This window comes from Lissotriton helveticus, chromosome 2_1, assembly GCF_964261635.1.
Source record: "Lissotriton helveticus chromosome 2_1, aLisHel1.1, whole genome shotgun sequence".
Taxonomy (NCBI): Eukaryota; Metazoa; Chordata; class Amphibia; order Caudata; family Salamandridae; genus Lissotriton; species Lissotriton helveticus.
The window spans coordinates 870,128,637-870,141,374 of NC_136059.1; the positions used below are offsets into that span (position 1 = coordinate 870,128,637).

The 12,738-nt window shown below is 47.7% G+C and overlaps 1 protein-coding gene across 2 annotated transcripts in view; it reads left to right on the forward strand.

The window, feature by feature from the left end:
• Nucleotides 1-2,596: 2,596 nt before the first annotated feature.
• PHAX (phosphorylated adaptor for RNA export) overlaps nucleotides 2,597-12,738 on the forward strand; it is a 154,425-nt gene continuing 144,283 nt past the window's right edge. The window contains exon 1 of one of the 2 annotated variants that reach the window (XM_078675594.1): nucleotides 2,597-2,827. In XM_078675594.1, the coding sequence (XP_078531720.1) occupies nucleotides 2,735-2,827 (93 nt within the window). In that variant the 5' untranslated portion in view covers nucleotides 2,597-2,734. The remainder of the gene's footprint in view (nucleotides 2,828-12,738) is intronic. The other variant, XM_078675593.1, reaches the window with a different exon arrangement.

Consider the following 12,738-nt stretch of genomic DNA (forward strand, 5'->3'; position numbering starts at 1 on the left):
CAGTGACACGCGTGCGCGTGCATACACAACATATACAGCATGACACCTTTCTCATGGCCGGCTCAGCTAATGTAAAATGATTTCTCGATGCCGCATAAACACTCACTTGACTTATACTAATGTCACTCAATACACTTGATGTTCCATATAATTGCGCACTGGCTTGAGGCTGCCTTGCCCCAAATACCCGCCGTGCATGCTACAGTCTGCAACAATTAGTTTTCCCTTCACTGTGGGCCAGCCAACAACTACAACTGCTTTACTTTAGTCACGATAGGCAATTAAATCCGGCGCTCTGGAGAGGCTGGTGGGTGTCTCTTGAAGGTGGTGCCCGTGTTTGTGAGGCGTTTGGTAGCCGGACGTATACGTGTCATACATGAATGGCTAACTAAACTGAAGTTGATGCGCATCAAAAATACATTATTGTATTGTATAGTTACTGGAGCATGTGGATGGAACGTGGAGCAGAACGTTTATTCTGTATATTAACTAATTCATGCTGGGCGGCCTCAGGTTGAACCGGCCATTCCTTGAAGAACTTCAAAACAACTGTGTAAGTGTTGAGAGAGACTCGTTTATAAAATTATACAACTACAGTGCCCTAGTTGCTGACTCTGCCTGAGGCTTCTCTGTCCCTCAGCCTGAGGCCTAATGCATTTCTGGTGATGTGCAGCAATTTTACGATTTTCTTGTTGCTCTAATTTAATTTATTATATGTTTCCCTCGTCTTCATTGCTGGATTTTGCTCGTGCAAAGGTGTCACTCCTAGTTGTTGAAATGTCACTCATATTTACACTGACATTCTGAAAATGTCACACATAGCCATCAGCCATGGCCCGTGGGGAGGGGCAGGGTGGGGGGTTGTAAAATGCGGGAAACGGGCGATTTCAGGTAAGTACCAGAAAAGAAAACAAATTTTGTTGCGTACGCTGCATCACATCTGGCGGTGCAGCGCGCGCCACAATTTTTTTTCCCGGTACTTACCTGAAATCATCAGTTTCCCGCATTTTACAACCATCCACCCTGCCCCTCCCCCGCCCCACGTCACCGCCTGGTGGCACGCCCTACACGGGCCGTGGCTGATAGCCATCTGAAACCTTGGCAGCTATGTAAGCGGGGCAGAAAAAAGCTCCGCCCCCAAGAAATCCAGGCAGGATGATCATCCTGCCTACACTCAGTACCTCTTGCGTTACAGTCTGGCAGGAATACACAAACCCCAACAGCAGAACCCTACAAAGTCATGTGACCCAGGACACTGTTTTAAATACACTAGTCTAAATAGTACAATGGAAGCAGAGCAATACTACAACACCCAAAGTGCATTAGCTGTGGGAGAGGTGTGGCGCCGCGGCCAGGGCGACTGACGCTGGAATCTGGGGACCACGGTTCGATCCCCGGCTCCGGCGGCAGGTTAGCCCAGCACCATGTGACTCTGGGCAATAGCTCGCTTAATCTTCCCGACGGCCCCCAGCGCCTAGAGACCCTTACGGGTGATTGTGCGCTTTACAAATGTGGACTTTATTAGCTGATCACATAAAGGTTCATGGCATGTAACTGCTTTTATTAAATGACAGGGAAAGAGGTGGTCCTCCCCAGGCGCGCAACACCCATTGAACTCACCGGGCTTCAGCCCCCCCCTCCCTCCCCCCCGTCGTGTGTGGCAGCCCGGGATGAGACAGATCCCCGGCACACAGAGAGCCGCACCCGAACGTTTCACAGGTCTTTAAAAGACCATTTGAATGCAAATTAGGCCTTGCTGTTGTTTCACCCAGTGTTGGAGGCCCTGCAGCTCCAATCTGCCTACTGATTAAAGGTTCAGCCCCCCCCCCCCGAAATTTTTTCTTAGCCCCCCCCCCCCCGAAATGTGGCTCTAGTTGCGCCTCTGGTCCTCCCACCACGTAGATATCCCGCATTGGTCTTGAAAAGTTGAGTGTTCCTAAAAGTTCTGAAATGATATTGCTGTTGGAGCTACATATGTTTTAACTTGGACATTTCGTTAAATTCTGTTGTTTCTTATACATTTTAGTAACTGAATATTAAAATATAAAACAGGCTCCCCAGATACTAAGTAATTTATAAGTGCCAGTCGGGGACGGTGACGTGTTGTCGCTACACGTCACAGCCCTGGCCGTTCTAAAGTATGTAATATATATTTGTCCAACCATACTCTCTTCAAATTTTCTTAAAATGTAATCTTGAGTGAATTTGCAACTTGTGTGTATGTAACTCTAACTTCTAGTATCTGCAGCAGACAATACCATTCTTATGTGAGTTTAGAGTTTTAAGAGTTTCCTACCTTTTATGTAATGCGTGTACTCTGAAGTCCTTATGTATGTAACTGGTTCTATTGTAAAGCGCACTGAGACCGTGGGGTAAAGATCGAGCTATATAAAAACCCATATATAAATAGAACTTGGAGTAGAACACCCCAACCTCCGCACGCACCATAATGAATATATTATTGCAGCAAACCGGTAGCTCCCATTAGACCTTTATGCCTTTAAATATTGGAAATGTGTTTGTTTACCTGTTCCAAAATGGCCGCGACCTAGACGTTATACGTCTATGGTTAGACTATCTAGTGCCGCTATCTGTTTCCATGGATTCTTGAGCGTCGACCTAGCGTTCATTAGAACGGCACTAGACTCCATATTGGAGTGGGGAGTTACTATAGATGCCCCATTCCGTTGGGTGAGGCAGCACCAGTGAAGTCGTCGAGGCTCCGAGGACGAAGATGGCGGAGGTGGAGGATGGCGAGATCTCCGACTCAGATTCGGATATGAAGGTTGGCGTTCCCGCCGTGGTGGTGAAGGATCCGCAAGAACAGGTATTGAATGCTTGAACGGTGGGGTAAGAGAATATCCCACCCGCCGCTTCAGCACAAAGCAGTATTCAATCTCCGTGACGGTTTCCCGCGTCTCGCAAGCTCCCAAAATGCCTTAGGGCAGGTGGCACGGAGATCCGCTTACTCGTGTGTGTGTTTAGAAGGATAGCGTCCCGTCCCTTGGAAGACGTCTTTACGTTAGCACTTTGATAGGTGTTTGTGTCTCCGTTAGTTTCTACCTATTGCCAGGGCTTCGGTAGACGCACGCCAGGTTGCCACCTGCTGCTTCCTCTGCAGAGGCTTGCGGCCGCAGCTTCTTATCGCAGCGCCAGTTACTACTGCAGTGGGTCAGAGAGCAGAGATCCCTGTCATTCTGTCAGCGCCGAGACGTGCACGTGAACCTTAGTGTCTACGGCAATACGCATTTGTACTATTTAGTACTCAGCGTCGACCTGGCAAAATCTTGAAGGAAGAAAGACCTTGTAGTTGACGAGTGGCAGGGTCGGATTGGGATCACAATTTGGCCCGGGCACTGACGAAAAAAGTGGCCCATATTCAAGGGACGTGGCCCACAATTAAGGGACGTGGCCCACAATTAAGGGGCGTGGTCCACACATTCAAGGGGCGCGCCTTTTCATGAAACACCATTTGGTTACTCTTTGAGGTCTAATTTGTAGAGAAATATTTAGTAAATTAAGCCTTTTAAAGCTTACAGAGCAAGTACCATTGTCTTCTTCCTAAGCCTTAGGAGTTGGACTGGGTCACTGAAGGTCTACACATGTAGGAAAAGGTTGTCAACTAAGGAGATGATGTAGGCTGAAGGAGCAGCCTGTTGAAGCAGGTTTTCTGGGCACCTGAGTGCTGGGCAGGTCTTTGATCTCCTGCTGCGACTTCTGGATACGATCCTCCTGGTGGTGGGTACTGTGGAGTCCAACCTGAAGTTGTCTGATGAAAGCTGTTGGCAAGCTGCTTTTATGTCCCTCACCTGGCTGGCGTGGTAATCAGGAGGTGGGAAGGAAATCTATGAATTATTACCCCCACTTCAATCCAGAAACTGTGTCTTACTGGCTGACTGAGAAAGGGGGTGTGGTCAGAGCAGTGAGACAGAAACCTATTGGCCTGCTGTTTTCCCACTCATGCAGGCAGTGAGTAAGGGGTGTGTCCATATGGAGGTGAGGCAGGAGCTGGGGAGGGAAAGGAAGGCCACAAACATCACCCAACAAGATCCCCCATTGAGGAGGGAGTCACTGGAAATTATGAATACTATGAAATGTTATCTTAGTGCAAGCTTAGACTCTCCCGGAATAACAAAAAGAACATAGAAGTAGAATGGTGCCCCCAATAAGAGGTACAGAATGACTTAAGGGTCAGAGCGCAGCCTCCACAACATAAGACAACCAGACAGGGAGGCACTTAGGGGAATTACATCAAAATAAACATTTTGCATCAGAAAAGCTGTGTTAAAAAATATGGACATGTTTTTATAAAGTGTCCTCTTTAATTATCATGGTACCTTTGCAGAATCATTAAGCATGAACAAATGGTTATTTTTTATAGTTGTTTTTTAGTTGTTTTTCCATTTGACAGTTTCATATAGTGCGAATTCAGCCCAAGACAAAGGCTATTTGAGTTCTATTTATGAGTACCAATTACAGTACACATGATCCGATTTTTTGTTTAAGGGCCTGGGCTATGAAGTGATCTGCCCAGAATCACAGGTTGTTGAGCAGACGCTAGGACTCAAACATGAATCCCGATCTCTGCAACTCTGGCGTCAGGCCACATATGCCTATGCACAGACCAGAGACGTTTTAAAGCATGGTCAATGTGGGCTCTGGAAACAAGAAAGGAACTCCCTCTTGACCTATATCCACTTTATCATTGGGGAAAGCCTCCAATAACACGGGCATACATAAACCACATCTTCAACTTTTATAAGTTATTTATTCATTTTTATTTTTAGAGTTTTTTTGTCATTCAAAAATTCATATTTTCTTTTTTCTTATTTGAAAACAGGTAGTTATTCGCTATATTTCAATGTGATTTTCTTTAAACATATATACAAAAATTCATATTGTAATTACAAAGTCAGAATAGATAAACATATCTTTTTTTTAAAATAACGAGACAATAATTATAACCCAGGATGAGAACCACAAACACAACACATGCACTCTATCACACACCCTAGTCATACATCACTCTACTACACCAGAAAAAACACCCCGTTGTTTTACACCAGTTTGTCCACTGTACAACCAAAGGTTGGATCTAATTAGAAGAGAGGGCCAACGCGTTTCGGTGGAAGAACTGCAATGGAAACCACCTTCATCAGGGCCAGCCAGGGGCAATTGCAACAGAGGGTCTCGCAACCTGGAGTAAGTGTCTGAAAAAAATATAAGTGCATAGAAGAAGTTTTTACTAGTATGCCCAACAATGTTTAATTTGCACAGCCTATTTTGAGACAACAATGACAAGGACCATACATGCTAAGCTCACATGCTATGCAACCAGTGTTACCTTATATCCCAAAGGACGTGAACATGTACACTGAGTGTAATAGAAATAAGAAAAATCATGACAAAAGGAGGGTTCAGGGGCGGTGATATGGAATTTTTGGCCAGAAAATCTAGCAAGCAGCCTAGTTGTAGTTGAAATAACTTGGTATCTACCTCTTTATTAAAATGTAATGTTCCAACGTGCCAATATGCTGCACCTTAACTCCTTGACTACAAGCCAAGGATTTTTTAGCTGCCCAAGGACAGAGGCTTCACAACTGTCTTAAGGAGAAGTGCAGACAAAGCGCACTATTTAATGTAATTGGTGATTTACAAAAAGTACCTGACTACAGAATAATAGGTCTCTTAATTACCTTCCCATTCAAAAGACTGTAATGGAGCCAGTCAGAGCAGTGCTATAGGCTCCTGTAGAGTATCGGCTTAAGAAGATTTCAACAGAATGCACGGCAAAGGTAAAAATCAATGCTTATATTTAAACTCTCAAGAGATTACACTATACAGACCGGTGCTAGTCAACATCCAAAGAGTGCTACTTGACATCATAGTACCTTTCTCTTACGAGCAGAACACCTTTCATATATGTTTCAAGGGAAATCCCGATATACTTCTTATTTCCGCTGCCCAAATCTGTAGTGAGAAAAAGACAAACTATTCTAGTACTCATCCTCCTGATACTAAATGGAAAAGGACCTAATCCCATAGTAACAGCAGAGCACTTACGTAATGTTTTGCTGTACGAATCCTGCAGTTGTCTGATGCTTCTCTACAGACACTGTAGCTCTGGTAGGAGTTTTTGTAGGGTGCATTCATCCAATGGAATGCCTAACAAATTAAAGGCATACACAATATTATAACTACTATCGAGCCCCTAAACATCAAACATAATGATGTGTCTAAATACTAAAGCGAATGGGCGGTATTATTTATACTTTGTTCTCATTATTAATGCACAAAAAAAACGGCAGAGTATCCTATACGAGAACCGGGTATGGAAAGCTGCCACAGAATAAGTTGTAAACTGAGGGAGAAAGATGTTATTTCCAAATACCATGAAAACCCGTCAGTGACCTCCGTATATGCCAGCCCAGAGTAGTTATATAAATACACATAACAGATCTCATACGTCCCTGCATTGTGTCTCCGCCGATCGAAGTTGAGCATTTCTAGCGAGCATTGTACCGACAAACACTCCTACCTCGAAAGTATTTCTTGTAGCAAAAAACATTCAATTACAAAACGAAAAAGAGAACCAGCACGATGCCCAGCGTAAACAGTGCGGTGTTCTCTTTAAACTTTAAATCGCCGTTACTAAAGTAACCTAGCTCTACTGCACAGCTTACCTGTTTTGAAAGTGTTCACATACGTCCCAGAGCTACACCAGCATACCGGCTGCACTTTGTTACCGCAAATAACGACTGCAGATACACGTCGTTTTAAATACTGGAGGCTCATTATTCTAAAGCCTAACACCTGTGTAATCATTGCCGCACAACCTTGCTAGTATATCCGGTTGTAAGTGTATCCGGATACAGGCATCAACATAAACGATGGACTGAACGAGTCGACGCCATATTGGGGGTGAATATTCTGTGTCGTGGCAGATGTGATGTGTTTGTCGGTACAATGCTCGCTAGAAATGCTCAACTTCGATCGGCGGAGACACAATGCAGGGACGTATGAGATTTGTTATGTGTATTTATATAACTACTCTGGGCTGGCATATACGGAGGTCACTGACGGGTTTTCATGGTATTTGGAAATAACATCTTTCTCCCTCCGTTTACAACTTATTCTGGGGCAGCTTTCCATACCCGGTTCTCGTATAGGATACTCTGCCATTTTTGCGCATTAATAATGAGAACAAAGTATAAATAATACCGCCCATTCGCTTTAGTATTTAGCCACATCAATATGTTTGATGTTTAGGGGCTCAATAGTAGTTATAATAGTGTATATGCCTTTAATTTGTTAGGCATTCCATTTGATGAATACACCCTACAAAAACTCCTACCAGAGCTACAGTGTCTGTAGAGAAGCATCAGACAACTGCAGGATTCATACAGCAATACATTACGTAAGTGCTCTGCTGTTACTATGGGATTAGGTCCTTTTCCATTTAGTATCAGGAGGAGGACGAGTACTAGAATAGTTTGTCTTTTTCTCACTACAGATTTGGGCAGCGGAAATAAGAAGTATATCGGGATTTCCCTTGAAACATATATGAAAGGTGTTCTGCTCGTAAGAGAAAGGTACTATGATGTCAAGTTGCAGTCTTTGCATGTTGACTAGCACCGGTCTGTATAGTGTAATCTCTTGTGAGTTTAAATATAAGCATTGATTTTTACCTTTGCAGTGCATTCTGTTGAAACCTTCTTAAGCCGATACTCTACAGGAGCCTATAGCACTGCTCTGACTGGCTCCATTACAGTCTTTTGAATGGGAAGGTAATTAAGAGACCTATTATTCTGTAGTCAGGTACTTTTTGTAATCACCAATTACATTAAATAGTGCGCTTTTTCTGCACTTCTCCTTAGGACAGTTGTGAAGCCTCTGTCCTTGGGCAGCTAATGAAAATGGCCTAAAATCCTTGGCTTGTAGTCAAGGAGTTAAGGTGCAGCATATTGGCAGGTTGGAACATTACATTTTAATAAAGAGGTAGATACCAAGTTATTTCAACTACAACTAGGCTGCTTGCTAGATTTTCTGGCCAAAAATTCCATATCACCGCCCCTGAACCCTCCTTTTGTCATGATTTTTCTTATTTCTATTACACTCAGTGTACATGTTCACGTCCTTTGGGATATAAGGTAACACTGGTTGCATAGCATGTGAGCGTAGCATGTATGGTCCTTGTCATTGTTGTCTCAAAATAGGCTGTGCAAATTAAACATTGTTGGGCATACTAGTAAAAACCTCTTCTTTGCACTTATATTTTTTTCAGACACTTGCTCCAGGTTGCGAGACCCTCTGTTGCAATTGCCCCTGGCTGGCCCTGATGAAGGTGGTTTCCATTGCAGTTCTTCCACCGAAACGCGTTGGCCCTCTCTTCTAATTAGATCCAACCTTTGGTTGTACAGTGGACAAACTGGTGTAAAACAACGGGGTGTTTTTTCTGGTGTAGTAGAGTGATGTATGACTAGGGTGTGTGATAGAGTGGATGTGTTGTGTTTGTGGTTCTCGTCCTGGGTTATAATTATTGTCTCGTTATTTAAAAAAAAAAAGATATGTTTATCTATTGTGACTTTGTAATTACAATATGAATTTTTGAATATATGTTTAAAGAAAATCACATGAAATATAGCAAATAACTACCTGTTTTCAAATAAGAAAAAAGAAAATATGAATTTTTGAATGACAAAAAAACTCTAAAAATAAAAATGAATAAATAACTTATAAAAGTTGAAGATGTGGTTTATGTATGCCCGTGTTATTGGAGGCTTTCCCCAATGATAAAGTGGATATAGGTCAAGATGGAGTTCCTTTCTTGTTTCTGGTTATTTTACCCCTCAACTCTCTGACCTTAAAGGACATTTGGGAGGGGGGCCCTACTCTTGTTCATGCAATGTGGGCTCTGGCCCAGGGCCCCAGCCGTTCAGGGAGCCCCCTGATAGAGCCAGCTCTGTTCTGCAGAGAATCTTGCCCCAATGACCATGCATGCTCCTTAAACAGATTGTTTTAAATACCATTTTTTCAAATTTATTTTTAATATGCGCGTTGAGTAAGAACCTATCACAGAGATTTTGCAGGAAAATGTGTTTGTTTCATGCAACATCCATAAAAAAATGTCTTTGATATCAAACAGGCCATCACATATGAGAAATGGGAGGATGTCACTGTGATTATTTTCAGTAATTTTAGTGAGCTGCTACTGTGTTGTAATATTGAAAACACACGTCAATGCCCTTGAATATTAGATGTAAATACATTAAGAATTTGGACAAGTATGGTAGTGCACTGTCCAGTGACTAGCTGAAATAAGGCATCAAAGAGCAGAAATTGGATTATAAATTCAAATCTGTTCCAAAAAGGGGCCCAAAAATATGTTTGGCCCAGGGCCCTCAAAATCCTTAAGATGTTTGGCACAGACAAGGAATGAAAGTGAGAGGATACTGTTCTTGCACAGGACACAGGGCCAAGGTGACAATGGCCTACATGCTGAGCAACAAAAAAAACAGCAAGGCCCCTTTCAGTCACAAAATTATTCGAGCCCTCCAGGGAATGAGCACCTAATAAGCAGGGAAGCCCCAGCTATTGCTAACCCTCAGCCCTCCCCAGACCTTCAGCTCAGGAGCACATGAACAGCAGTAAGGCCCCTGCAATTAGTAAATTAATCAGCCCTCCAGGCCTCCGGGCAATGTCCTGGCAGGGGAGCACAACACACAGCTGCTGGGTCCTCCATGGTAGCCAGGGGGAGGCTGAGGTGAAGTTGGTGCAAGTTGCAAAGATCACCTGGCCCCCACAGCGAGACCCTTTCTTCCACGCCCACTATGCCCCGAATGTGAAGGGCTGTGAGCGAGGTGTTAAAACGAACACTGTATTTGTGCTGCGTGGGCCCCAGGGGGGCCGAGGTGAAAATCGCTCAAAGGCCTGAGCAACACCTGGCCCCCAGGGAGGCCGATTTTTGCAAACAATCACCCCCTCCCCAGCCACCCTCAGCGTGATTGCTTGGCAGGGCAGGGGGTGAAGGAGAGGCCAAAGCTGCATTCATTTCTCTGTCTCTGTCTCCGTGCCCTCTGTGGGCCGTTTTTTTTCTCCCCTTTCCTAGTCCACAGAGAGCATGGAGACAGACAGAGAAATGAATGCAGCTTCACTGTACGGCCGGGAAAGGGGAGAAAAAAAACGGCCCACAGAGGGCACAGAGACACCGGCCCTTCAGCCCATGCCCGAATGCCCGCATTGCCAATCCGCCCCTGACGAGTGGCATCCCTTGAGGCTGCTAGTTAAGGTTAAAAGCCATGTTCACGTGTAGTCCTGGTGTTAGCCAATTATATATAAAAATCGTAACAAAATTACTGCTGGATCCCATCAAATGGGGACCAGGGTGTGACAGCTGAAAGGGTCTGGTGTCACGAGGGGCTGAGTCATGAAAAAAAGGGCCTGGCAGTACACTTATGCATAACACAGGGGTAGTGAGTATGCCTGCTCTAAAGCACAATCGTAACATATCACAGATGTTGGACAGGCCACATGAAGGGCTCGCTCCCTCCCCGCAGGACAGGGCCCGGGCCACCGTCAGCACCATTGCCCGGCCCAGCCGCCATCTTGGACACGGCACCACGCGGCCGCGCGGCCTCAGCCCGACCCCAACCCTGGGCCTGGCCAGGCCCCGACATCCCGGCACCACCCTCCACCCAGGAGGTGAACGGCCCACTTGGCAGGTCAATGGGAGTACGAAGTGTCGATGGCTCTCCCCCGCCAGGTGCCGAGCACCCCCAGCCTCCTCGGGCGCTGGCTCCACCCCCCTGCTGGGTGTCTGGACTCCCTCATCCCAGACCTCCCGACCTCCAAGAGCGAGGGTCCGGACATCAAAGGGCGCCAGACCTATAACTGAGGCAGCCCCAGGACAGGAAGGCAGTTGTATCCTGGAGTCGAGAGACACCGCGACGAACTCATCCTTGACGGACTGTTGGCGCTGCCACAGCCCTGCCTTGTGAACTATTATCCTGCCTGCTGGCGCTGCCGCGGCCCTCTGCAACCTTCATCCTCGTGGGACCTGCTGGCGCTGCCGCGGCCCTCTGCAACCTTCATCCTCGTGGGACCTGCTGGCGCTGCCGCGGCCCTCTGCAACCTTCATCCTCGTGGGACCTGCTGGCGCTGCCGCGGCCCTCTGCAACCTGCATTCTCGTGGGACCTGCTGGCGCTGCCGCGGCCCGTTGTAACCTTCATCCTCGTGGGACCTGCTGGCGCTGCCGCGGCCCGTTGCAACCTGCATTCTCGTGGGACCTGCTGGCGCTGCCGCGGCCCGTTGTAACCTTCATCCTCGTTGGGACCTGCTGGCGCTGCCGCGGCCCGTGCCACCTACGACCTCTTCGGGACCTGCCGGCGCTGCCGCGGTCTGGCCCCTCCGAACACCGAGCTCGAGGATTGTGAGCTATCACCGTTACGCACCCGTACCCGTGGGTACCAAGACTGTCCCGCTACCCCCTTCCCTTACTAGAGACTAGAATTGAGAGGATCATCGTGTCCTGATCGCCCTGTATCGTACCACTCTACTACCCGAAGTGCCTATAAAAGGTGTTACCATAAGCTTTGTGTGGTGTCCATCTGTGGGGGGGAAGTTACCTGTCTGTGCGAACACTGTGCTCGGCCGACCCTCCAGGTCCCCGTCTAACAACAGATATGTGTTTTTTGTACCTAGTTTAGTTGATAACTGCTTTTTGTTTCAGGGGTCTGTTTTTTCGTGCAGTTAATAAGTTCCAATCCTGGTATAGCACCATGATCTATAAACCAACTTTAAGGAGCTGCATGCAAACTGCAGGAAGCAGGTGTAGGACCATATTACATGTTCCTCACTCTTTTGTCCTTCAGAGGTTGCTAAAAAGAGTTCATATGGGTACTAATAAATCCTTAACTTTACAGACTACCCATAACAACTTTGTTACTCCCTGTCTGTTGCCCCCCGCTCCCTGTCTGTTGCCCCCCGCTCCCTGTCTGTTGCCCCCGCTCCCTGTCTGTTGCCCCCGCTCCCTGTCTGTTGCCCCCCGCTCCCTGTCTGTTGCCCCCCGCTCCCTGTCTGTTGCCCCCCGCTCCCTGTCTGTTGCCCCCCGCTCCCTGTCTGGTGCCCCCCGCTCCCTGTCTGGTGCCCCCCGCTCCCTGTCTGGTGCCCCCCGCTCCCTGTCTGGTGCCCCCCGCTCCCTGTCTGGTGCCCCCCGCTCCCTGTCTGTTGCCCCCGCTCCCTGTCTGTTGCCCCCGCTCCCTGTCTGTTGCCCCCCGCTCCCTGTCTGTTGCCCCCCGCTCCCTGTCTGTTGCCCCCCGCTCCCTGTCTGTTGCCCCCCGCTCCCTGTCTGTCGCTCCCTGTCTGTCGCCCCCCGCTCCCTGTCTGTCGCCCCCCGCTCCCTGTCTGTCGCCCCCCGCTCCCTGTCTGTCGCCCCCTGTCTGTCGCTCCCTGTCTGTCGCTCCCTGTCTGTCGCTCCCTGTCTGTCGCCCCCCGCTCCCTGTCTGTCGCCCCCCGCTCCCTGTCTGTCGCCCCCCCGCTCCCTGTCTGTCGCCCCCCCGCTCCCTGTCTGTCGCCCCCCCGCTCCCTGTCTGTCGCCCCCGCTCCCTGTCTGTCGCCCCCGCTCCCTGTCTGTCGCCCCCCGCTCCCTGTCTGTCGCCCCCCGCTCCCTGTCTGTCGCCCCCCGCTCCCTGTCTGTCGCCCCCCGCTCCCTGTCTGTCGCCCCCCGCTCCCTGTCTGTC